The following is a 26,000-nucleotide window of genomic DNA, read 5'->3' as shown; positions in this document are numbered from 1 at the left end:
AAGTCGTTTCCTAAAGGGACTGTGTTAAAGTAACTGAGTGGTTTTAGAAAGAAGGCTTACATTTTTCACATTCACATTGTGACAAGGCAAATGGTAATTTTACTTACTGGACATCGAAGTAGATGCAAATAAAGCAATTCATTTTTTAAAACATAGCACCCAGAACCTTATCTTTTCTTCAGCTAGCACGTGAAATGTAGAGTGGCATTGCCAGTAAGGTTACCCAAGCCACATAGGCACATAGAACACTTAGGCTGAAAAAAATCAGTAACATCTGACAAAATGCTTATATCACAAAGTTGCAGTATTGGGGATATAACCCCAAAGCTGCAACAGGATGAAAACATAATTGCCAGAAATCTTCTCTTGAAAATAAATACTACTTGTAGCCCATTAATGTCCATTCTGAAGTATCTGCTTAGCTTTCATCTAGCATCCCAACCAAAATTAAGGTAAGCACAGGTGCAAAAATGAATCCCGGACTGAATATGTATAGTCAAAGTCTCTAAAAACAAATCACAAACGCCCGAATGACTACAGTTGGGTTTGGCTGCATAGTCATAGGAAAATGCACTGCCTTACGTTTACCCTCTTAATCTGAGGTTCAGTCAGCTGATCTCAGGAATGCATCCAAAATATTGTATGGGACTGAGGCAATCGCCTGCCTCTGGGGTACGGAACTCCGCAACGAAGGCGTGATTCAGCCGCCTCTCGTGACCTTAATTTCACCTGTGTTTCTGATGGGCAATTAGAAGTACAAGTTGCTTTGGAAAAAAATAGAAATCTAGTGAAATTTGCAAAGTATGAAGTCCTGCAATATTTAAATTGATATTTTTTTTTCTATCAGATACTCATTGCCTTAAATTTAAAAATAATAATCTCTTGTAACAAGTATTGCTATGACTCTCCAAACCCGAGCTTTGCAAAACAACACTATAGTTCAGTTCAAATGGATCTTAAGTTAATCAAAACTGGTGTCAGTACCCACATGGAAAGGCAACTGCAGACCCTTATTCTGTTTGCACAGCTCAGACGTCAGTCTGTGCAGCCTTTCTGAGGATGCAGCCCATGCCTGCTTTGCTGCTGTTTCAAACAAGATCTAAAACTGAAGTTTGACCGCTTGGAGTAATGGAGACGGGGGGCACAGAGCCACTAAGACCCACGTCCTCAGCCTCATCTAATGTCGGATTCTGGCCATTCAGACCCCTAGGCCAGCTCGTACTGCTCAAAATCCCCATACTAGGAACAAATACATCATGTTTAGACGGCATATGATAGTGAGATATGACATTCAACTACGAGCCACCTGTGCTTTAGAGCTGGACAAGCCACTCGCTGGCCTCTATTTACAAAGTAACCTCATTAAAAACCCTGCATAATCACGCAATTAGCAGCCTGTCTGTCGCTGGGGGTTTTAGCAGCACGCACCATACCCTGCTCCACGCTTTCACCCAAAACGACTACAAAGCTTTCAAAACGGTGCAGTTACCACAAAAAAAAAAACGAGCTGGAGGGGAGGAGAATTCCGGCTCCCTCAGCTGCAGGCACCCCCTGAGGGCACCCCGGTCCCAGCTCCCGAGGCCTCCCCCACACCAGGGGCTCCCCCTTTTCTCCCTCCCCAGCCGGGCCTCGCCACCCCGCAGCCTCCGGAGCCGCGGCCCGGAGCCCCGCGTCCCCACGGAGCCGCGGCCCCGGCGGGCTCACCCACCATGGTACAGATGGAGGCGAGTCTCCGGACCGTCATCAGCGCCTCCATCCGCCCGCCGCCGCCTCCGCCATGTTGCGCCGCCGCCCGACTGACAGCGGCAGCCGGGCCGCGGGTGGCGCAGCCGCCAAATGGGGCCGCCGGTGCGGCGCCCAAGCGGAGCCGGCTGCCCGCCGCCGCGCCCGCCCGCGGGTTCCGCCTCGCCCCGCGTTCCGCCCCGCTGCCCTTTCAGCTTGGGAAACAGCCCCAAAATGAAGCCCAGCCGTCAGCGAGCTGCCAAGGCCACCGCTGAGACACGGCCCTAAGTGCCACGTCCCTAAGTGCCACGGCTACACGTCTATGAAACATCTCTGGGGACGGGGGACTCGCCACCTCCCTGGGCAGCCCCTTCTAACAGCCCTCTGTGAGGAAATCATTCCTCACACCCAACCTCAACCTCTCCTGGTGCAACCTGAGGCTGTTGCCTCACGTCCTATTGCTTGTCACCTTAGGGGAGACCTTATTGCTCTCTACAGCTACCTGAAAGGAAGCTGTGGGGAGCTGGGGGTCGGCCTCTTCTCGCAGGTAACTAGCGATAGGACTAGAGGGAATGGCCTCAAGTTGCGCCAGGGGAGGTTCAGGTTGGAAGTAAGGAGACATTTCTCCTCAGAAAGAGCAGCCAGGCACTGGGACGGGTTGGCCAGGGAGGTTGTGGAGTCATCATCCCTGGGGGTGCTCAAGGAAAGGCTTGGACGTGGTGCTTAGGGACATGGCTTAGTGGGTGACATTGGTGGTAGGGGGGTGGTTGGACCAGATGATCTTGGAGGGCTTCTCCAGCCTTAATGATTCTGTGCTTCTATGATTCTATGAAAAGAGACCAGCACCCTCCTGCCACCGCCTCCTGTCAGGCAGTTGTAGAGAGCAATAAGGTCTCCCCTCAGTCTCCTCTGCTCCAGGATAAACACCTCCAGTTCCCTCAGCAGCTCCTCATACGTCTTGTTTTCTAGTCCCTTCAGCAGCTGTGTTGCTCTTCGCTGAGCACATTCCAGCAACTCAGTGTCCTTCTTGTGGTAAGGGGCCCAAAACTGAATGCAGAAGAATCACAGAATCAGGATGTCAAAAGGCCGGAATCATGATATTAAAAGGCCAAGATGGAGCTACATCCCCACAACAGTGCAATGGCTGGAGCTGGGGGACATCACCAAGCTCCCAGTGAGGAAGGCAATGGACACTGGGGCACTGAATAGTCTCGAAGGATCATCGGGAACTCATCTTCTCCCAGAAATGTCTTCAGCAGTCGTTGGCACCCACAGGCAGGTTTATACGGAGCCATCCAGTACGATGAGGGAGATGGCCATTGTTTCTGCACCAAGTAAGTGTTTGCTGCTCTGCACCATGCATCCCCACCTCAGCAAAATCACAAAAAGGAGCCTTTCAGAGCACAGCGCTGGGTTAACAATGTCTATTGTACACCCAGCAGGAAAGGAGTGAAAAATGCTGCCCGGTCACTATGTAGCACTTCACACACTGCATACCAAAAGCAAATACCTATCAGAGGAAAAAATCCCTTGTGGAGACAGATGGGTGGAAGCGTTTGTTGTCCCAGCGATGACAATGTACAGAATTCTCTGTGTTGAACCTGGAAGAAACCCAACTAATATTTTGGGTGGCCTATAGATTAAGTGCTGTTGAAAAGCACTGGTGAAGATCATAGGAAGCCCTGAGCTTACACTGCGCATGAAACACACCGTGAGCGGGACCGATTCCACATGCTGCCCCTTGCTTCAGCCTTGACCTTGTGGGAATATCTGTGGGGAAGAGCTGGTTCCGTTTCCAAAGCACAAACTATTTTATGAGGCCAAGATGTTTCCATTCTATTTGAGTTGCTCGCCTGCAGCGATGTTCTCTTATATACACTGTACTTCCCACGTCATCTACTATAGGATCCCAGGGGAGAATATTCCACAACCTAAAAAACTATCCTTATAAAAGTGAAAAAAGACACGTGCAACTTACAGGGTTTCCATGAACAGCAATGCAACAAAATTAGGGACAGGAAATACAGAAATAGTGGAATCTGTACAGCGTTTAACCAGATTTAACTGCGGAATTAAATGATCGCCTCCCTTACATCCCAAAATAGAACCAAATATGATTTATCACAGATGTCGTAATAGCATCTGAGGACACTTCCTTCCCCTCTAGCCTCAGGATCGGAACAGTTTAATGCTGGGTACAAATATGGTGCTAAAATGACAGTCTTCTCCCTAAACGACAACTTCTGAGGCTACTGCTGAACCACAATTGCCTAATTTTTAATGTCTTTTATCTGTGATCAGGCCCTACACAAGGTGCAATCCTGAACACATAGAGAAAGGCTTGCTCCCCATGCACATCACATTCAGCACTGTTTTGTCTTACCTGCCACAAAGGTGTTTTGTATTTGCCCCTCCAGGCTAGGAGGTACTGGGTTACTGGGAGCAAAAGGAGGTAAAAATGCTACTTCTGTTTAGTGCTGAAGCTCTGCAGTGTGAGAGCTGCCCTTTGGGCCTCACATTTGCAACAAAGGCAGTCAGACAAAGCTGCAAAGATCAGTTTGTGCTTGTTTAGAATACATTCAGGAGCAGGGGGTGTTTACAGGAGCAACCAGCTACGAGTTTCATCCCAGCACCTGCAAAAGCAAGTGGCATTTCCCCGGCACCACGCTTCACACATCTGCTCAGAAACGTGCCACGCTTCTCTAGCAGTGTTGCCATAATGTCAAAATACTGTGCAAAAGCATCAGAGAGACACTGGGGGTAAATGTAACTATTGCAAATAGACTTTTAGAAGAAAGATCACTTTTTTTTTTTTTTTTTTTTTTCCTGCTAGGAAGAAGGGGAAAGAGGGAGAACAATCGCCTTCCTCCCAATGTGCAGGGATCTTAGCAAGATGCTCTAGCTCTGCTCATCTGTTTCTCCTTTTGTAAAATGTATGAGCAGTAATTATATCCAGTTTTGAAAGCAATTTGACATCCTCATATGGAAAGCACTATGGTAATGGCAAATATTTTTGTTTTTATTATGCTTCATCGCTGAAGATATGCACAAGTGCCAGAAACAATACAAATAGAAAATCTTATAAAAATCATAGCCAAAAGTAGCATAGACTAATAAATAAATCTTTTTAAAAAATGGTGTGGAAATAACGTAATCTGTGTGCAACATGCAAAGGCAGATATCTTTGCATGGAGAAACCTAACGAGTGGTTAGTAAAATCTCCAGAATCATCCAAACGTTTTCAAAATTGCTCTGAGTTTTGCAAACATTCTCCTTTTAATTTAAGCTATTGTTTTTTCCAGAAGAATTTGAATTAAAAACATGTGCTTTTTTAGCTAAATATAAGCCCATTGTACACAAACAATGAAAATCTCGTTTAAAAACAATTCTTATTCTACATGCCAAGGGTTATACAATCTTATAGTGTGAATCCTTCTGCATGGTTTCACTTGGTGAAAAGACTATTCTGACAAACTAGAAAATCAAATAAAGATCAGATACAAAACCCTCTGGCTTTTAATACATATCTTACTCAAATTCTTTCCAAATTAGAGCCCCAAATTTATCATTTTTGGTTAATAAGAAAAGGAGTTTGGGAATCTATTTAAAACTTTTTGGAGTATATGTTGCCTTTTTTACTGCTATCAGAAACTATTACCTCTGGACAGAGATTTCTGCATGCAGTGGACGCAAGCGTTGGTTAGAAGCACAAGAAGCCTGGGCTAGCGCATCAGAAAGTTAGATTGAACCATATTAGCCAAAGAACTAGAAATCGATTGGTCTGCTTCCAAGATTCAGTCTAAAACTGCTTTCACATTTGTTTTAAGCAACCAGAAGCCATCACAGCTGCCAAAAGAAGCAGTCCAACATTTCCTCCAGCACTGGTCTTTCATTCCTGCCCTGACACATCTCCTCTCGGGTGTCAGCATCAGCATCCGTGTAAGCACATGGTAAGCAGCTTTTCCACTCTCCTCCCGGCAGCTGCTCCAAGCCGTGACCATTTCGGCTGCCCAGCTCCGCGCCCTCTCAGCCCCCAGCGTGGTTTTGAGACGCAGAGAATCGCACACTGCGCTGGAGGTGGGGATGCTCAGAGCTTTCATGTCAGCAGCAAAGAGCCACCCCACATCTCCTTCTCCATTCCCCTCCAACATTTTGCTGTTTTCTTTTTCTTCTTTCTCATCACACTGAGCTGATGATCTCAGAGAACAGCCGTTGATGACTCCAAGGTCTCCTTCCTAATTTATGGGTGCCAAGTCCAAGTTCAGCACCACTTAAGCGCAGCTTATGTTATTTTTCTCTAGATGCATTGCTTTACATTTATCTAGACGAAAGCTCCTCTGCCAGCTTTCTCTGCACTCGCTTTTGTGAGATCCTTCTGGAGTTCCTCAGCACTGACACAACCCAAAAGGACATTTACTTCTGTTCCTGTCAGCGGTGTTGCCTCTCGTTTCAAGCAAGACAGCAGACCTGTATTCTTCTAGGAATGTCTTTGCTCATATAGAACATTACCCATGATATTGCTTAATTTATCTGGCCCTTTTCCCTGGGCTGAAATTGTTCTGGCCACCTAGAAGCTGGTAGATATATTACCACTTGTTTTTATAGGAAGACTTACAACGAACAACTTTGTATTACTCACTCACATATGCTTTAAATAGCAAGTGGGAATTAGGGTTCCAACATCCTACACTTAGGGAGGGGGACATTTACATAGTGTTGCTAGCTAATCCTAAAATTTATAATGTGTCCAGCTCAACCACACATTTCAAAGTGTCCTGTTAATCGACCACAAGATTTTGAACATTTTCATGTTCCTCCTTTCATTTGGCCAGTTCTTACAAAACTTCTGCAAGATTAAAGCATTCTGGTAATGAAATTTCCTGGAAAAGATTTTTCAGTGTTTGGGTGTTTGCAAAAATCTGGAAGCCAATTTACACTGGAAGATTTAAAACCGTTCCCATAGGAGCCATATCCCAAAAGACACAGGATCTGGTGTCTCCCTCCCAGTGCCACGAGCTGGATAGCCCTCCAGGCCTTTTGTTCTCCCTCTTCATCAGCTGACTGTCATGATGGTCAAAGTAATAACCCTTCACACTTACACAACAACTCAGCACAAATACAGCTTCAGAAGGAGTTTTTAGAGGGGAAACCGAGCCCTGGAAAAGTGAGATATTCATAAATCTTCTGCATCCTGTGCTTATTTTACTGGACTGCTGTGCACCAAAGCTGGACTTTTCTGAAGCTCTGCACCCAGATCATGCTCAGCATGTGTAGGTCCTGTGTGAGGCTGGCATGGAAATGGAGATCATCTGAAAACCTGGTCCCCGGTGCTTTGAGAAGGGGTGGTAATCTAGAGACCTGGCCTGATTCCCCTTCCTCCTGTGCTAGCTCACTGTGATACCCCGGCCTCCAAAACCTGCTTGGGAGAACTCTTGTGTGTGCTGTGTTTGAAAGCAGCTGCATGAAAGTGTCCGGGCAGAAAAAGTTCTGGTGGCTGCAACTTCTCTGTAAGGAGCCATGCCTACCTTCTGCCTGGTAGGAGCGTGCAGAAGACAGGAGAAATCTGCATACTCGGGTCTCCGAGATCTGTGGGTGGATTAGTTTCAGTTAATATCTCTGTTTCCCACGCAGCGTGGCAGAGTACACGTCTCAGAAGAATGCTGTCTGCACCAGGCTTCCTTCTTCCCACCGCTGTCTAAAGCCAGCCCTACCCTTTGCAGATCTCTTTTGACAAGTTTTTTCAGAGATGAATGCTCAGACTGTACTTTCTGTAGTTTCATTTACATCTGTTTTATATTATTTGCAGTTTTCCTTTATCTGGGCCATTCCCTCCCCACTGCTCGTCCCTTTTTCTTCCCTCCCCATTATCCCTGATAACTGAGAGTTGCTTGTAGCCCGTGTACGGTTACATGCTGTCATCCCTACAGACCTTGCAGCTGCCAGCTGTCTTAAAACTACACCCGGTATTCCTATAGAAGTCATTCTTCCTCCATTCCCTCTGTCTGGCTCTGAAGGATACCGGCTTCCTCAGCCTTCCCAAGCCTGTTGTCAGCCCTAAATTCACTTTTCCATGTTCAGAGAAACAGCAGTGCCCCAGCCCCGTGCTGACCCACATTCCAGCGGGCAATTACAACTAATAACATGCACAACCCAGCGTATCAAATGTATCCTGGAGGATACAGATGCGAGCTTGTGCTTTGGAATAAAAAACCTACTGCTGTCTGAAAAATGGGGGGGGGGGGGGGAGTGTTTATTTTCCTGAAGAGGAGTGTCCCATCAGCTCCGGCACCCTGAAGGGGCCCAACTGCAGGACACAATAGGACAGGGAAAACAACAGAGCCTGGAGCTGGAGCCCATTGAAAATGCAGAGAAACTAGACAGGCAGAACGGGATGATTCAAAGAGGAATTAGAGCAGGGCACCGGGGTGACTGTATCTCGCCGCTGTGACGACTGAAACACAGAAGAATCTCGTTTTAGCAAGGAGCCAAGGGGCAGCACACAAACCAGGCGGCGGGGAGATAAAGCGGGGAGCGAGGGAGCGTGGTTGATGGAGGCACACGCTCTGTGCCCGGCTGGAGGAATGTCCTGGTTTCCCTCGTGATTGGCTGGGGAATGGAGGAGTCAGTTTTCACGGGGGTTGATCAAAAAGTTTCCTTTTGCTTTCCAAAGTTGCTGTCTGAGCAGAGGCATCGGGAAGAGGAGGCCGGTGGCTGTAACGTTCCTCGGGAAAGCTACTTCAATGAAACGAGAAGGCTTCTCTGCCCGGGGATACACAGCCCAGAGCAGACGCCAAGAAGCTGCTTTCCTCCCTCTCTCTCCCAACTCCTACTGGAGTTGATCAGCTCTCCCTTCTGGCATGCGTCTCATCTCTCAGGATACGATGTCACAGTATTCTACTAACTTTCTCTTGCTTCCCATACCAGAGTACCCGGTGCTAGACTGCGTGCCCAACAAAATCATCAAGCTCGTGGTGCTGGGTGGCAGCAGCGTGGGCAAGACAGGTAAGCCCACAGGTGTCCTTCGTGCTCTTTGCTTGCTGCTGGCTGCCTGCGGCGGCGGCTCCGATAGACCCAAGGCTGTGCCAACCCCTTTAACCATTGCAGCTGAAGCATTTGAAGTTACTTCGTGCTTATGTTTGTTTGTTCGGTGCCTGGCTTGCCAGGATTTGCTGCAGGTCTGTGTGGCCAGCCAGCGTGTGGGGATTTCTGTACTCACAAAAGAATCTCCGGGGTCTTGTGCAGAGGGTTCAACATCTAAATTTCCACTCAGAAAACAATGGGCTAGCGATTTTTATTCTCCTGCTGTAAATGATGTATGCTCTGTGGACAAATAACAGCGCCGGAGATGTGCCTTCCTGTATTACTCTCCAAAGGAGAGCAGAAGAAAGGAGGGTGAGGGAGCACTACTGCTTTGGAGTAGATGGTTCATGATTTCAGAAATAATGACAGGAAGATCTGTTTTACCGCATCTGGGGTGCCACAGCACTCAGTAAAATGTTTTCTCTTTGGATTTAAAGCAGATATGTTTTTGTATTATATTGAGGTAACTTGCTGAAGGTAGCTGCCCATGGAAAGGTACCAAAGAGGTGACTCAGTACATCCTGTGAGAAAAATGATCGTTTTAAATGAAATCTATGATACAGTTGTTTGCAGGACAAAACTTTTTATGTAGATATTAACTGAGTGGTTTTGAAAATTATTAGGAATCTGCTGAGATGAAAGCACTACAGGAATATAAATTCCTGTGGCCAAAAATGAGGTATAAGCATTATAAAGAGATCAAAAAAAAAATGAAAATGTTTGAATCCAATAGCGTATGAAAGCACCACAGGTTAAGATGAATAAGGAGGTCATGCCACAGCATGACCCGTGTGTGCACAGCACATGCAGTTTGTTTGCTGGGGGTGATTAGATATCACTAATGGGTTTCATTAGAGGGGGACTGAGGATTTTTAAGGCTGGGAAGAGCCATTTGATCCATCGGCCACACTTCTGATATGGCACAGAGGTCTTAAAGTTGGTATTGGGATTAGTTTCAGTATAGTAAGGGTTCGGCTTGTTACTCTTCTAAATTATTTTAAACCAGAGGTCAGATCATTATATCTGCAGTCACAACGAGCAGCCCTCCACACCCTATACTGGATAGCCTCACTGAACTGGAGGGGTATTTTACAGTACAAGTTGCTAAACACTCTGCATTAAGTATCACAGCTTGGCCCCAATCTTTTTTTTCTTTTCCTTTCTTTTGTGTGTGTGTGTGTGTGAGTGCAGAGAGAAGGATTTGCAGAATAGCATGTGAGTAACAGCAAGATTAGCTTGGTTTCATATTATACTAACTCTTCCAGTAAGATATTACATGTGTTCTGCAAAGACTGACTTTGGTTCACATTAAAGACTCATATTTTTTTCATTGTTTTACAGCCCTGGTTGTGCGCTTTCTCACTAAGAGATTTATTGGAGACTATGAAGCCAATACTGGTGAGTCTGCTCTCTACTGCAGTGTTGCAGATAGCTTAAAAAGGAATCTACACAATTCTGTGACTGGTGCATATTACAGGAAAGCCAAGCAGTGTTAGATGTCCATAAGGTGCATATTTTCAGTTAATAGCCTCAAGCTATGAAAGCAATAAATCAAAGCCTCATTATTTATGATCCTTTTAGCTGTTTTTTTTTTTTTTTTTTTTACAACTTGATGGAAAAGGATCAGAGTAAAAGGCTTGCTTGGGGACATACCTATACTAAAATGCAGACTCTAGGAACAACTTGCATATTGACTAAACCACAGAAACCCAGTGCTGCTGTCTGCAACCCCAGGGAACCCAGAGGAATTCCAAAGTGTGTAAAAGGCAGTTCAGAACTTTTTTTCCCTTTGTATTCCCTTTTTTCAGTGCCTTTTATGACAAGGGAGACTTCCAAATTGAAGTCTTCTTTCCGTAAGATAAGCAAAGTGGCCATGCAAACTCCTACAGTGTTTCTTGTTTAATCCTGACACCCCAGGGGATGTGCTCATGTGGACTGTTTAATTCTCAGCTGCTGTTCCAACTAAGTGCTAACTGTATCAGCCAGGATTGTAGAAGGGATCACTGTGCGCATACCTGCTAGCACATCCCACACGTAGGCCGCCTCAGATTTGGGGTGAACGAGGAGGGGATTCAGAGCAGTGACTGCTTCACTTTGGACACATGCTGGATTTAGAATGGTGAGCTAGGAATGGAGATGGCAGTACAAGACACCTTTGATCTCTGCCTGTCTGATGAAATACAGTCTGAAAGCTCCTCCTTACAGCTCCCTCTCACTGACCCTAAGTAACCTCGATGGTTGCCTGCACTATTTCTCTTTCTTTTCCTTCATCATTTCTATGGGAGACCGTAGATCAAGTCAGACTTCTGAGCTTTGGAATGGATTGGTGCCGAGAACCACATGCTTTTCTCATTAAGCTACCAGCCCAACAGCCATGCTGTAGAAGAAACAAATATGCCAGAAATAAGAAACAGGTGGTATTGTATTTGTGATCACTCAAGCATGCTTTTCCTCCACTTGGGTATAAGTAAGAGCACAGCGTCTGGAAGTACCTGGTCTTTTTTCTGCAATGCATTACAGAAATAACGTGTTGTCTGGTTCAGGGGCGCAGTATCTTCCCATAAAGTAGTACCAGCTTTTTTAAGCAGCTTAAAATCTGATGTGTTTTAATAAATAAATAAAATAATTCCCAGGAGGGCTATATTACCTCACGGAGTCAGTATTAAAATATAGTATGATAATGTTGGATCCAGATGCAGCAAACTTTGCCATATTAAATTTCCTTATACTGTGTTTCTATGAGCTCAGAATCTTTTCCACTGGAATAAAAGCACTTGTTTCCCTGAATCAAATCTTACAAAGATAATTTTCAGAAGTGATAGCATTATTGTCACTAACCGACCTCCCTGTTGGTCCTAATTCCTTGCTCTCCAGTAGATGGGATTTCTCTAGGTTTGAGATGAAGCACGTCACTTAAAGTGTAGCAATGACAATTATATTTGGACAACTCTGAAAGGTCAAACACAACAGCTGTAGATATAGCATTTCTTGTACATCCATGTGACTTGCATTAAGTTCCAAAGAAAAATGATGATGACATCAGTCTCTGTCCTTATCACAACCACAGATAGTTCATAAGATCAAAAGTTAGTTTTCTTTGTCACTTCATCTGCACTCCAGTACCAAAATAAAGTTCAAGCCCAGAACAGTCATGCTCCTATGAGAGCTGGGTCAGCCCTAGACACTTTGCCAAGGCTTGACCTTGAGTATCAGTCATTCAGACTAACCAGAACCCTGATTTAATCTTGGGATTTCAGCCAAACTCTGACTGCTAAGGTCGTACAAATTCCAAAGAGCATCTGGGTATGCCGTATATGCTCACCTGCTCTGTGTCCAAAACTAGAATACTTCCTTTTTTTAGAACAAATAAATAAATAAATGAAACTTTCAGAAAAATGCAATAGGAAGCAGCTCACCTATTTTAGAGTAAACACCTGGATAGCTTGGCTTGAGATTAAAAATATGTGCCCTCCACATTTTAAAAAATTAACAAAACGGACTGGAAACCTAACTGGGATTTATGCACCCACTGTAACTGAGTATTTGACTCACTACAAGTGCCACCCTTCCCATATAGCATCCTAGGGATACAGTGGGAACATCCAAGCACACAGCAAATACAAAACCAGTTTGCTTAGGTAAACAGCCCCTCAATCTCCCTGGTACCTTTCACTTTCCTATAAGCAGCTACATACCATAAGCCTCAAAAACTAGATTTCGACACTTCCATTTTGCCTTTATGTACTCTTTCTTTGTTGTTACAGTCCCTGCCTCTAATGATCTTGCTTTTCCACCAGGTGCTTTGTATTCAAGAAAGTTCACCATAGATGGGGAACAGATCTCCCTACAGGTGCAGGATACTCCCTTTGTTTCACTGGAGGTAAAACATCTGCTCAGTGCATCAGTACTTTACAACACAGCTACTATCTCGTTTGTTGCCAGTGCTGTCATCTGTTAGTATTCCAGCAGAAATACACCTGGGCTCAAACCCAAAGGAAGACTAACAGGGGTTCCTTACCCCCACCAAAATGAGCCCTCGAAGAGGTTAAATCAGGCTCTCTTTAGGAGTAAGTCAGAACTAAACCATATCTATTTCAAATACATACCTACATCCCAAGCCTAAATAGCAGGAAAATCATAGGCTGGTTTGCTCTTGCCAACTGTCTGACTGTTTTATTTCCTGTCAAATAGTTTCTGTCTCTGTGCGGCAGAAAACTCACCTGCCCAGAGGCTCAGCTGGCTCACCTTACGTATTTTGATGCACCTACAATCTCTCTTCTCCAAAAAAAAATGCTGATTTTCAAAGGGACGGGCCTCACAGAAACTGTCATTTCCAGCTAGGGTGCTTTTCAGTGCTTTTCCTACTTTTTCATGTTATAATTTTATTCATTCCTTATTTCTCAGTTGTTGGCATTTACATATACCCCTCTTCCTATTCTTATTTTAGATATTCAAGGTTTAGTATTTGAACAGGAACCTGTTTCTATAAATATTCTTACAAACAGATTCCAAAATAAAGATGTCTTTTTTTGAAGATCTGCTTTACATGTTGAACAACATGATGAACATGGTGTTAGAGCAGCAGGAATTGTAATGAAGTTTGTTTTTACAGGAATGTTGGAAATCTCAGGAGAGCAATAATTCTTATAGAATAGCTGAGATTTCATGGTAAAATTAGGCATCCTCTTGTCGCCATCAAATCTAAACTTCTAGGTTTGGCTTTAACCTCAGTCTGTGCTCAGACTTGGCCAAATATATGTCTGGATGGGAACACCACCATCTCTCATCCACTTTCAAGCTAGCCCTGGACAGCTTTATATATCCTGTTTAGTCTGCGTGGACCCACATGAGCACGGGCTCATTTCTGTCCTCGTGTTCCATCCTGAGATTACAGAACAGGGTTAGCAAAGCTCCCCCAGCCTCAGCTTGCATGTCCATTTTCTCCGACGACCAGAAGCAGATTGAAGTGGAAAGCCTTAACAAAGCTCCAAACTCTCTGCTGCGAGAGGTGCACAGAGCAGAAGAACCCTCGTTTATTCTGGACACTAAAAAGCAAACAAAAGTGATTATGGAAGTCCTCCAAATATTCAAGTGGGACTTAACTGTACAAAGACCCTATGCCAGCTTGCTTAGAGAAGACACAGAAAAGAGAAGCTATTGGTGGCGATTAGGCACAATAGGGAATGCCTGACAGGCTTAGCAAAGGGCATCCCTTCTCTCTTCTGTCCCCTGGAGAAAGGAGGGAGTGACTGAATTTAACCCCCCTCTCACACCAGATACATGTTTATTTTCTGATTTCTCTGATTTAACTAAGAATCTGCCCTGAAGTTCAGAGACTGTAACCAGAGGTCTGCAAAATCTAGTAATGCCAGCAGCTGAGGTTTCCTAGTCAGGAACTGTTTTAATTTAGTTAGGGAGGAGTTTCATTTTCTTTGTCCCAGTCAAAGGTCTGTACTGTTTCAGCAGTTCCCACAGACATGCTTATCTTAGCTTGGATCTTTGCTGGCATCAAATAATGCATCTGAAATCCTTTGAAAGGATTGTTCATGAACAGAACTCAAGACGAGTGAGAATAGGTCGGATTTTCTGTTAACATCCTTAAGAAAGAGAGTTGTTTGTGGTGGGCAGGCTGAGCAGAGTGTTTCAGGAGGAAGTCATGTGGAATCACTCAGGATTCTTGCCACACTGGAAATGTTAATGTTTAAGAGAGAAACAGAGGCAAGGAGATAACTGGTTTTGTTAGGTGATTCATTGCTGCTTGGACTATACATGGCAAATGACTGTGTGTTTCAAAATTCATTCTGGAGCAGAGATTTCCATTTAAAAAGTAGCCCATTAGCCTTTGATTTTCCTGAATAAAGCATTCCATTGGGGATTATCCATCCATCTCACTACTGGGTGGGCCTAGCTGGAGTAACTGAGAATTCCTGCTCATTAGGGCTCCCTTGAACGTACACCTTCTCCCAAAACATTTTCCAACGCTTGCCAGAGCAATTAGTTCTTTTTCCCCATAAAGGAGTTTGCTAGTGAAAAGAGGCTAATTATCTACAGATTGGATACAACTCAGACACCAACAGTGCAAATTGCCCTTCTTCCCACAGCCCGCCCTGGCCTGGCTGAGTTCACTCTCACTTACATTTCAAGCAAAGCTGCTAGTGAGGCTCCCTCTTCCTTCTCTGTGCAACCCTGTTTGTTTTCTTTTCTTTTTTTCTTCCCTCGGGTGGGGAGTGGGGGAGAGGAGAGTGATCAGGACATCTGTTAAACAATTTCACTGCTAACAAAGGACATTTAAGAGTTACGTTTATATTACGGTGAGCTGGCAAGAGCAAAGAATTACTAGGTATGCCTGTATTGCCCATACTGAAATAAGTACAGGGCAAATAGGGATATCAAAAGGGCAGTTAGAAGAACTGCTGCTGAAAGTTTTAAGCCTTATTTAGACTCTGAGCCTTCAGATACCCTGCTTCCTCCTTCCCACAAAAGGGTCTAGTCTGTGGTCCTTCTTTTAAACCGACTGATGTACCATAAAGAACTAACCAGTTTTACTCATTCTTTTCCACCTCTGCTTCCTGAAGTTAGGCTTTCTAATTCATATTTAGATGTCTAAATAAACGTGAGCTGTTTTGGGAGATTGCTGAGCACATGCAAATCCTGTTAGAATGCATGTGAGAGGCAGATAAGTGTTATGTAGATATTGGACAGATATTGGAGCATATGTTCTAATATTTTAAATTTCCGTAACTAATATTGAACAGTGGCTAAGTTTTTAACATATTTTTTGTCCTTTCCTATGACAAACTAGATTTGTGTCAAAAAACCTCTAAATGCTTCTCTAGGTGTTTTATGCCTTTGGAATGAGTCATTACATGGCATCATACACACATCACAAAACAGTTTTTGAATGATGTTAAAGTATGTGAAATGTTGCCTGTTTCAGTTTAGGAAGACACTGTCTGACCTCTTGTGCTGGATCTGTCCTCCACAGCCAATTAACTGAATTGTTTACTGGGCACGTTCTGTCGGCCAGGAACTGTTAGATAAAACATTCATGGACATTAGTGGGCTTTGCAGAGGATTTAAAATGCCTGTCCTAAGTCTTACTAAAGTTCATGAAGATTTCTTGAATAGAATTTAGCAATAATAATAACAAAAAAAAAGCTGGACTCTATTTATAAGGCTGAACTCCCACTAAAACACCCAGACACCTCTAATTCCTTACAACTTCAGCAAGGGCTGAATGTGTATAGTGTCTTGTTGGGCATGGAAGAAAATGCAAGTTTCCAGAAAGCCTGGATTATTGACAGGAATGTCAGTTCTTATCAAACCAAGAATACTGGTAATAACTGCAGCCCTGATCTCCCTATCTAGCTGGGAAACATGCCAGCAGGGATAACAAAGGGTAGAGGATTAGCTGAAAATAGCGTCATCTTGAAAAGTGAGCAGATCTCTTTTCAGGCTCCCCAGTACTGTGGTATTGTATTCTGTTTTATATTCCCCATGCTGGTGACTGCTATGGCTGTTTGAGTAGGAGCTGTGATGGACAGAGCAAACGTGTGACCAGCAAAGCAGTAATATAAACCTACGGCAGCTCCATAAATGAGCAATGAGATTTCAGCTCATTTTCAGTGCCAGTAATTGGCTATTTGCAACAAATTGCTCTTTCAAAGTAACTTTGCTTCTGATTATTTGGAAAACTATATGGCAGTAAAACCTGTCAGGCTTCACTTAACAGAATTAGTGAAAACCCCCAACCATGGAGACATCCAATACAGAATTGGAAAAAGACATAAAAAGCCACCTTGGGGAACAACCATTCACTTGCAATAGTATGAGTAGCCTGCTGAGATTTTCTAACGCTCCTACTATGCCAATCCCAATTTTATCCACAATAAAAGGGCAGGTTGCTGTCCTAAGGATTTACAACCAGAGAATCCAAAATGAACTTTTCAATTTCAGTATTAGGTTGTTCTCTTATTTTTAACCGATTGGCTTTGATCCCTCTCCGCTTCTGTGCTCCTTGTCTGTCATATGCTACTGACACAGAGAGGAACTTTCTTCTGTCCCCAGTGCATCCCCCAGCAAACAGAGAGGTTTCTGCCTGTCTGCTGAGCAACAGCCATACTAATACACAGCTTTGAGTAGCTAACGGTGCTGTATGACTGTTTGCTCCGTCTGCTCCCTGTTCTCAGTTTTCTAATCTCACACCTCTTGGTTTTGACGGCAGGATGACACTGACAGCATATGTTGCCAAGAGCAGATAAACCGTTCAATCTACTGGGCAGATGGCTTCGTTTTTGTTTACTCCATCACAGAATATGAGAGCTACCGAGTCATCCGGCCCCTATACCAGCACATCCGCAAGATTCACCCAAACGCTAACATTCCTCTGCTTCTGATGGCAAACAAAGGAGACCTCCTGCGAGCCAGGCAGGTGTCCTCCAAAGAAGGACTCCAGCTGGCAAGCGAACTGGGAGGTACTTACTACGAAGTCTCAGCTCGGGAGAACTGTGAGGGGGTGCATGAAGCCTTCCAGCAACTCTGCCAGGAGGTCAGCAGGATGATCGGGAGCTGCAACGGAGAGAAACGAAGAGGCCTCCACCTTGTCCGACCCAAGTCTCCAAACATGCAGGACTTAAAGAGACGTTTGAAACAGGCTCTGACTTCCAAAGGGAAATCTGCCACTACGCTTTGATGTAGCTGACAGAAATTGGTTTCTACATCCCTGAAAAAAAAGGCAGGAAAATAAGCTGGTATTAAGGGGCATCAGCAATCAGATTGTGTGAAAGGTTCTTTCATATTGTCTACACATCTTCCTTAAAAGTCCCATATGCATTCAGCAAAGGAACTTACAGAATGTGCTCTCTGGGGCAAGAATTTAGAAACTGTGATTTAAAGAATAGATTGTCGCAAATTATTTCTGTTTCAAAATGGACACAGTCATACGGTTTAGGCTTAAAATGTAGATTTTATTAATAAAATAATTAAATTCTACTATTAAGAGAAGTGGCTTCTCTTGGGGGTGGTTGTGCTCCTAAGCATAGGCAATGAGCTACAGAAGGACACCAGGAGAGCGACAGGAGCAAACAAAACTTAACAGATTTGCTTAGTCACAAGACTGGAAAATAAAGGCAAAAAGTAAATGACGAGCATAAATAGTGATAAGTAATAACTTTTTAAAAAAGTAATAATTCAGAAACTGCAGTTTAGAAAGTGTTCTTAGGAACTTGGAGAGTGATTTGCAAGCTTATACAGTGTCTCTTTAAAGGGAGATTCCAAAAAATGTCATTTTTTTCAGACTATTTTTCTTTAAGCACTTGTTATTTATGAAAGTGATTATATGAGCAAAATACTTACTTTTAGCAGCATTTTGTAGTCAGTTTCTCGATGCTCTACTTGTCATGTTTGTGTAGGCTTACTACATGGCAATGAGGGACAAATAGAGCAGTGTGGCTGTAAAACCTGCTCAAAAAAAAAGGGACTGCATTAATCAAGACCAAGGACAGAACCTAAAACTGTTTAACTTTTTTTTTTTTTTCCAAACTAGTTAGACTTCAAGCTCAAAGATACTGTTTTAAAGAAACAAGATCTTCACACAAAGGATGTCTGATTCATTTTTTTTATTTTTTTATTTTTTAAAAAGAATAAATGCTTTTATGATGCCTGAAATTCCTGGCTTCAGGAATTTATCATTTTGTTATTTGCCTTAAAACCAGACTTTACTCATTACCTTGCAATGCATCCAAATCACCAGTCTGTCAATAAATATTCCACTGGCAGCATCTCACTGCATTGGGTGCAAAGGGATTTGATTTGGGTGCATCACGTGCAAAGCGATTTGAAGCTGTATCCTGTGAGCTGGCCAATTTTATGGTAGCAATAACAACAACATGAAGCATCCATCATTCTGTTCCTAGTGGGAGCAGAGAGAAACTGGGTTGCAAAAGTCAAGATGCAACGATCTTTTCTTTAAACACACCATCCGAGCAATTCACGGGACCATGCAATGAAGTAAAGCTCAGTGATTTACACCAAGGAACACAGAAGGGAAAATCCTGGCTTGATGGATGTGGAAAAATACTCCCAGCTGTAGTTTCAGCCAGCAATACCAAGCTAAATCAACCTTTTACTTGTGACCAGCAAAAATGTAAATTGAGTCTGATGAGTATTTATAGAGCTCAGGTCTTGAAAATTTATTTTACATGTTACTTGTCCCTGTATTAGACAACACTAGTCATATGTTGTCCTTATCACTTGGATTTGCTTTATCTACAGCTCACCTTCAGTTTTATTTATTGTTTTCCACAGCTGGACGTCTGAGAATATCTTGTCTTCAGATTAATTTAAAATTCTTTTGTTAAAGCAACTGCACCTTTTTTAAAATTAGTTTCAAGTGGTAGTAGGGAGCAAGAAGGAAAGTTGGATCATCCAAACAGGGACTCAAACACTACCAGGGGATTTCTGCTTTAGCTTGTGGTTTATTAACAGTTTGGTATTTGAGCAGTGTCATAATTCATTGCTGGCAGTTTGGTATGGCATTAATTAGCACAAAATTTCTGTGTTTTAAATTACTAATAGCACAGCTCAAATATCAAACCTTTAACGTGAAAATGAGTAAACAGTTTGCAAGAGACACACAAACTAAAAATTATTCACATCAGAATAACGATCACCAATTTTGAAGAACAACTAGATATTTTGCCATCCCGGTACTGTATAATAAGGGCTAAATTTGCTGAAGACAACATGCTGACATTTGTTTTCATAAAAGCCTAAGAGAATTAGGTGCTCCATCCTGTTAAAATTGTTCACAACTTACTCTTTCAGCTCTAATCCTTTCTTATCTGGGAAGAAAGTTTCTTCCTAAAGAAATTTGTTCTGAACAAATTCCAAAACTGTCAATGTTCTATTTTCACTAGTGATTAATAAAAAAAGGCAAGGCCTTTCCTGAGTAGTATATAAAACGTCTCATTTACATCTCACATCTTTAGATGTCCTTTGTTTATATTAGACTAAAAATATTTTTTTTCTTAATACCCAGCTTTGGAAGCATATACGAGTATTCCTACATTTGTACTCCTACATAAATAAGTCTTCCCACATTCCTGAGGCACTGGTGGGGAAAAAAAATCTACATTTTAGCTAAGACCAAAAAATATTGAAACATTTAAGTCTTCTCCTAAATACTAACATGTGGCAAGCATTTATTCTGCCACAGAAACTTGAGTACAGTATTTCCTTTGTTCATTGAACAGCAATACAAATCCTGTAATAGCTTTGATACTGGTTTTGAGCCAGGACATACCATCTACAGAGGACAATAGAGCTCAGCATTTTTATTAGTAGCACGGTCCTTGAGCACCAGCACACACCACTGTGCCACTGACGGCTAAGCAAGGCTGAGGAAGGAGAACAGTAGCCTGAAAAGCAGGGGGAAGAGAACAATATAGAATTAAGCACCTAAAAATAATCATGTGAAATATCAAAGATTAGTCATATAGAACCTGGTCCAGAATTAGCACCTTCAAGCTGCCACAGAAAACATGCATTCTAATGAAGGTTTAAAATGAAGCCTCGAGAGAGAAGGTACCTGACATAAAGTCATGTGAGAGAATGAAAAATATATTTGAGTATAGATGGTGGGGGGGAGGGGGGGGGGGCTGCTTGGTCAGTTCGTTTGGGGTTTGTTTTGTTTTTTGTTAGCATGGTAAATTCTCTTCTCAGTTATCCTGGTTAAATCCAAATTAATTCTGTTAGAAGCAATGAGCTGTAGAATTCACTTTCCTTCCCCTCCCTCTTCATTTTTTTCCTGAGCAGTTTAAATCTTGTGCAGCATCTGGTTTTCAAGATGGTTTACAGCTGGGTTTACTTGGGCACAAAGCAGTTGAGTGATTTGCCCCAAGGTTACACAGCTGAGCAAGTACTTCAGAGGAGCTCAAAAACTGTGTCCTTTGTAATTAATTCCTGACTCCTTACAACAACTACCAGACCATACCACCTCCCTCAAGGTATGCACAAAGCAGAGTGAATTGTGTTACACAAGAATGCAATTAAGAGTTGGAAAAAGTTACTTGAATTACAACCTATGTTAGAAACTGTCTGAGTAAAATATTTCTGACGTGCTGGCACTGTGAGCAATTATAGTAGTAATGAGACTGGCTCGTGAGTTATTGAAAATGTTTGTAAATGATTATTTTCTGCAGTATTTCTGTCAGCTGTATTTTTCACACGTTTTTAGCAGTCCCCCCTAGGAATACAGTGTGACCTGCGAGATGAGAAAACTGAGCCCTGTTTTTAATTTTTCCTGTCACCTGCTTGGTGATTTTGGCCAGATCTCTTAACCTAAGTTACTGTGTTTATAAGGGTGAAGGTATTTACATGTCCTTGCAATGCACTCTACCATTCCCAGAAAAGAATTACCAATGATAAATACATTAAATTGCTCTCATTTGCGGTAGAGATGGCTTAAACCCTAACATCTGAATTCAGATCCCTCAGACTCAGGTTGTTGGGATCTCACATCTACACTTAAAGCAGAGGAGGAAAATGGAAAATTCAGATCTCCATCTCAAGGGACAGCTCAGACAGAAATGTTTGTATCCAGGCTTCTCACAGGATTTATGTCAGGTATTCAGCCGAGGAGGGCTGAGTACCTGAGACATAGAAAGAAACTTTGTACCAGAAAATACTTGTCTAATTGTTTCAAAAAGCAAACGGGAAGACAGCCAGCTTATTGTTACTGCTGATTTCCCTGTGCTCTTTCCCTACCCAAGCTAGAAGACTGGGTCAAAATCACACTGACTCTGCTGGAGTTGCAGCGGCGATGCGTGACCCTGAAGTGGCAGAACATAATGACGTATTTGCTGTTTTTGAGTTGTTCCTCAAAGAGTTCTTATGAGCTGTCCTTGTCTCTTCTGGGGCTACCACAGGAAAGCTGTGGAATTAAGTTAAAAAGACCTCTGGATATATTCTAAAAACCTCAAAAGCAGGGACAATGTGGACAATGGTCTTAGAAAATGCTATCCAATCTATCACCTCTGGAGACAAAGCACGATTCTTCCTTTGCTACTTTTCCCTCCTGCTCCCACTGGCTCCCCTTTCCTTGTTCCTCTCCATTCATGCTTTTGTGCTGGTTTAGTTCAGCAAGGAATACTTCTGCAATCGTTCTTCCTTAGATTCTGGAGGAATAGTTTTTGGTGTTTAGTTTGAGATATGTTTCCAACTATTTTAACTCCAAACATGGTTTATATCAAAAGAAGAGTGTCTACTTAGCCTTTTGACCTTATTTACCTAAATCATTTTGAATTACATCTAAATCAAGTCAGTAGACCTCTGTATTTAGACAAACCTTTGAATTCATGCCATTTGCCCCCAGATGCTCTCACTGGTTTAGCCCAGTATCTTCTTCCCTGTTTTGTACTTACCAAGTTAAGCTTATTTCTGTTGCTTAGTCATTGCTTACTTAAACCTGTTTAGTTCTGGTAAAGTGTTACTGCTCTTCTCTGAAATCTCTTTAGTTTAATCAGCCAAATTCTCTTCTCTAAGCAGCTGTGCAAGCTGCAGATGAACTCAGAACAGCTGGTGACTTTCTGCTCTGTTAGATTTTTGCCTGTTATTGAAGATTTTTGAATAAACAGGAGCATGGAGAGAGAAGCATCAAACCTCGTTCTAGTCTCCTTTCACCTGTCAACTTCCTTTGTTGACAATAATTTTATCTGTCACAAAGCGATCAAAGTTTATCCTAAATGATTGCATTTCAGTTTGGTTCCTAGAGATGGAAAAACACCAAATATGAAGTGGATAGATGAGTTGATAGGCTCTGTAAACCCTAGGATCCAATTCATTCAGGAGCTGTCATACCAATCCTCTTTTCTTTAGGAGATACATTTTTTACATTTTCCATTTTATCCAAATGGGTTTCAAGAAACAGCCTCTGGATCTCGTCACACAGACACTTACTGTCTCCTCTGTAGCAGGTCAAGGGGAAGCTGCACATTTTCTAAATGTGATAGGTGAAAGTATGCATGTCTTGTGCTGTTATTACAGATGATTGTGGAGACTGTTCCTAAGGATAATGTTTTTCTTCTTTCTGGGCAAAAATGCAGAACACTAGCAAACAGTGACTGGCCATTCTGAAAAGAGTTTAGCTGTGTTTGCTGAATCTGGAGACAAACTGCTGCTTTTCCTAGTTAGAAAACTCACCAGATAAATGGGGGCTGGGATTTTTCTGATGCAGCCTTTGAATTCTCACAGAGAGAGTTGAATTATGTCACTTCTTGATTGTGATCCAGGTTTCCAGATGCTTGCAGGAGCCACCACTCTTCACACTGTGTTCTGCATTGTATTTCATTTCAAAACTCTCAATATTTTCCTGATGATGAAAAAGAGAAACAGCTTTGGAGTATCATGCTGATGTACAACAGCCCATTATCTTACCTCCCTATTTTTGATAAAGACATGAGTGTCTTCACTTGATGAAGACCTGAAGTGTCCGAGCTGCTTTTGCAGTTGCTGGGGACTAGAACTTATAATCTATAAGCATAGGTATTTATCATTTCAAATGAACAAGACCTTTCATTATTAACTAGCAGAACAAGTTATACTGTCACACACCTCAGCAGTTCTGTGACTGTCAGTAAAGAGCAGTGGGATGTGGAAATGAGAGACATAAAATCTCTAAATTACAGTCCCGTGATTTTCTATGAGAGAAAGAGAGAATGACTAGCCCGTAAGCACTGGGAAAGGTAATAGGCTGGTTGCCGTGCTGAATATAAAGAAAGTAGTGATGGCAATTCTGGTTAACAAGTCTGTGCTCCTGTCCCTTAGTTTGGAGAGAGGTCAACATCTGTGAGAACCTCCTAAGTGCACAAAGAAGGCTTACCCTTATAAAAAGGGGAAACCGCTGGTTCTCTGAGAAGGAACCAAAACGTTTCTGTGAACTACATATCTGGGGGAGCTCTGCTGAAATGGAAAACCAGAATCCAGGCCTTGGAGAGCTGTTTGCATTTCTCAGCCACAACTTTTCAGAGCAGTGGTGAAAACCCCTCATCTTCATCACATTGCAGCCCACATGGTTCCATTATGCCTGTGTCAAAGTCACTTCTCCTAAAGGACTACGGTAGTATTGCTGGTCTCAGTGTAGACACCAGTACTGCTCCAGCAATGAGCAGAGGGTTTCATCTACCATTTTTATCCACCCTTTTATCTGCCAAGACCACCTATGAAGTCCAGAGTCCAAGAGCTAGGACCAAATACCAAGTAGATGTGACTAGTGTTCATCAGTCTGCGCTGGGATCAGTAACTGGCGCTCAGGAGAGCTGTAATCTGCCAAAGGAGCAGTTTTTAAAACCCAGAATACATATTTGTGTCAGAACTGTGAAATGATATGTTTTATATGCAAGTGTTATTCTGCTAGCATTATTTATTAGGCTGCTTTGAAGAAAGCAAGAAGTTTTGTTTCTAAATCCTGAGTGTTAATCATTAAGACTCCTCATTCTATCTATTTTTGTGCCTTTAATTTTAGCCATTTGCTCTTATGAACCTTGCACTGGGGAATGAGCTGAAGGAAATGGAGCCAAAGGTTCATCTCTTTGTATGTTTGGCAACGCACATCCACACCCGACACTCCGAGTATGTCTCAACACTGGAAGAACCAAGGATCATGAATAGGGTTGAGGGGATAGGTACAGTTTGTAAAGACCAGGCACCCCTTAATCCTAGTTCCGTGGCCGCTGGTAAGAGCTACTAGCCATACGGGCACATCCATCCAGCCATGCAGCACCAGCGTTCACTGCCTATTTGCCCATGGTTTGCAATGAGCTTGAAATCTGAGGCTTCACGGGATGAGGGGAGAAGGCTGTTGAAGGGTTAAACGTTTCCTGCTTTTAATCTAGAATCACGTAATGTGGAATGAATGTTTCAGCTCAAAATGTTTCCTCACTCTGACAGTTTCATGGTGTGAGGTCAAAGTGTGGGGGAGACAGAAAGAAAAGAGGGGGTGCATGGGGTGGCGAGCCAGCAGAGCCAGGGAAGCACACGAACACCCGGAGAAATGATGAGGATGGTTTCTCAAGCAGCTTCAGCCCAGCTGGAAGGGGCCGTGGTGGAGCCATCAGCAGCGCCTGTGTGACTTTAAGGGCTTCCTGCTCCAGCTGCCTCTGCTTCTCCCATGTGTGCGTGCTTCTGCTCTGGGCACGGTTCCCACGCTACATTGCAAAATACGCCTTGAGTTTCTCACAGTATCGCTGCCCAGACACAAACTGCAGCTCTGGTCCTTCCTGCACCCCGCAAATCCAGGAGGTGGGACTCCTCTGGGGGCAACGCCTGCTATATTTATGTTTCCTGCCCATGCGGATCTTTTCCTATGCTACCAGATCTGTTTTGTACACTAAGGGGCTCTACCTAGGGCGGCAAACTTCAATTTATAAACTCGTCAAATTTCAGATGAACGTGAGCCTGCAGACCAGCCTGAGCTCAGATCACTTCTTACATACTGACCAGCCTCATTTGATTTCACCTGCAGGCCTCCTATATGAGCAAGGTGATCACTCATTCATGACTACCACTTCCTGTGTCAAAGCCTATTCCTACAGACCGGTGCATCATGTTTGTCTGTTCTCCCTGAAGTTTCCACCTCCCCTGTTGCAGGCAAAACAGTTTTCATTTGGGGAATTTGTACTTACTTAATTTCTTGCCAATTAATGTGAACAGCTAGGCACTGATTAAGGGACTGAGAAAAAAAAACAAAAACAATTACACAAACACTTGAGCAAAAAGCTTTTCAGCCTTCTCCCCCCAAAGCCAAACACAGCAGCCTCGACCTCTGCCTTTCACCCTGGGTCACTCTCAGCCCATCCCAAATCCTCGCTGCTGTTTCTTAAACACAGCCTAGCGGGGCCACCTGTGGATGGTTTGGCACACAATGGGGCATTGCGAGGCTTTCAGAGCTGCTGGTGACAGGCTTGTGGCATGTCATGGCCATGTCCCACACGGGTCACCTTGGCAGCCCCTGGCTGCTAAGCCTTGGCTCTCACGGCCGCAGCGAGCCCTGTAGTTTATGCCCAATGTGCTCCTCCTGCACACCAAAAAGAACTGCCCCCCACCCAAAGGATAGCAGTAACACAAAGAGGTTCGGGAGATCAGCCTGCTGCTGAGAAGAGAAAGTTCTCCATCTTCCCACCAAATGATAACAAATGTCTGAA

At 43.3% G+C, this 26,000-nt stretch overlaps 2 protein-coding genes and 1 long non-coding RNA gene across 4 annotated transcripts in view; 1 reads left to right on the top strand and 2 right to left on the bottom strand.

Moving 5' to 3' along the window:
• Nucleotides 1–1,865, bottom strand: part of LOC118166247 (ubiquitin carboxyl-terminal hydrolase 12-like) — a 29,852-nt gene extending 27,987 nt beyond the window's left edge. Inside the window, exon 1 of one of the 2 annotated variants that reach the window (XM_035324991.1) lies at nt 1,709–1,865. In XM_035324991.1, the coding sequence (XP_035180882.1) occupies nt 1,709–1,756 (48 nt within the window). In that variant the 5' untranslated portion in view covers nt 1,757–1,865. The remainder of the gene's footprint in view (nt 1–1,708) is intronic. The other variant, XM_035324992.1, reaches the window with a different exon arrangement.
• A 6,147-nt stretch (nt 1,866–8,012) lies between these two features.
• Nucleotides 8,013–18,276, top strand: LOC118167251 (ras-like protein family member 11A-like). The gene is made up of 4 exons (XM_035326538.1): nt 8,013–8,724; nt 10,144–10,200; nt 12,600–12,682; nt 17,027–18,276. Exons 1-4 carry the CDS (start codon nt 8,580–8,582, stop codon nt 17,492–17,494), a joined length of 753 nt encoding a protein of 250 aa, XP_035182429.1. The 5' UTR covers nt 8,013–8,579; the 3' UTR covers nt 17,495–18,276.
• The window catches only part of LOC118167259, a 20,679-nt gene continuing 12,834 nt past the window's right edge, over nt 18,156–26,000 (bottom strand). The window contains exons 2-3 of the long non-coding RNA XR_004751060.1: nt 25,544–25,562; nt 18,156–18,280 (exon numbers count right to left, since the gene is read on the bottom strand). This is a non-coding gene — a long non-coding RNA (uncharacterized LOC118167259). The remainder of the gene's footprint in view (nt 18,281–25,543; nt 25,563–26,000) is intronic.

Source organism: Oxyura jamaicensis, chromosome 4, assembly GCF_011077185.1.
Source record: "Oxyura jamaicensis isolate SHBP4307 breed ruddy duck chromosome 4, BPBGC_Ojam_1.0, whole genome shotgun sequence".
Taxonomy (NCBI): domain Eukaryota; kingdom Metazoa; phylum Chordata; class Aves; order Anseriformes; family Anatidae; genus Oxyura; species Oxyura jamaicensis.
The sequence above is the reverse complement of the archived record's forward strand: the minus strand, read 5'-3'. Positions and strand labels throughout refer to the sequence as shown.

Excerpts from the sequence above, each read along its gene's own strand:
- LOC118167251 (XM_035326538.1), top strand. The coding sequence starts at position 8,580 with ATGCGTCTCATCTCTCAGGATACGATGTCACAGTATTCTACTAACTTT. Across the intron at positions 8,725-10,143 it reads CAGCAGCGTGGGCAAGACAG|CCCTGGTTGTGCGCTTTCTC; the intron begins GTAAGCCCACAG and ends ATTGTTTTACAG. Across the intron at positions 12,683-17,026 it reads CTCCCTTTGTTTCACTGGAG|GATGACACTGACAGCATATG; the intron begins GTAAAACATCTG and ends TTTTGACGGCAG.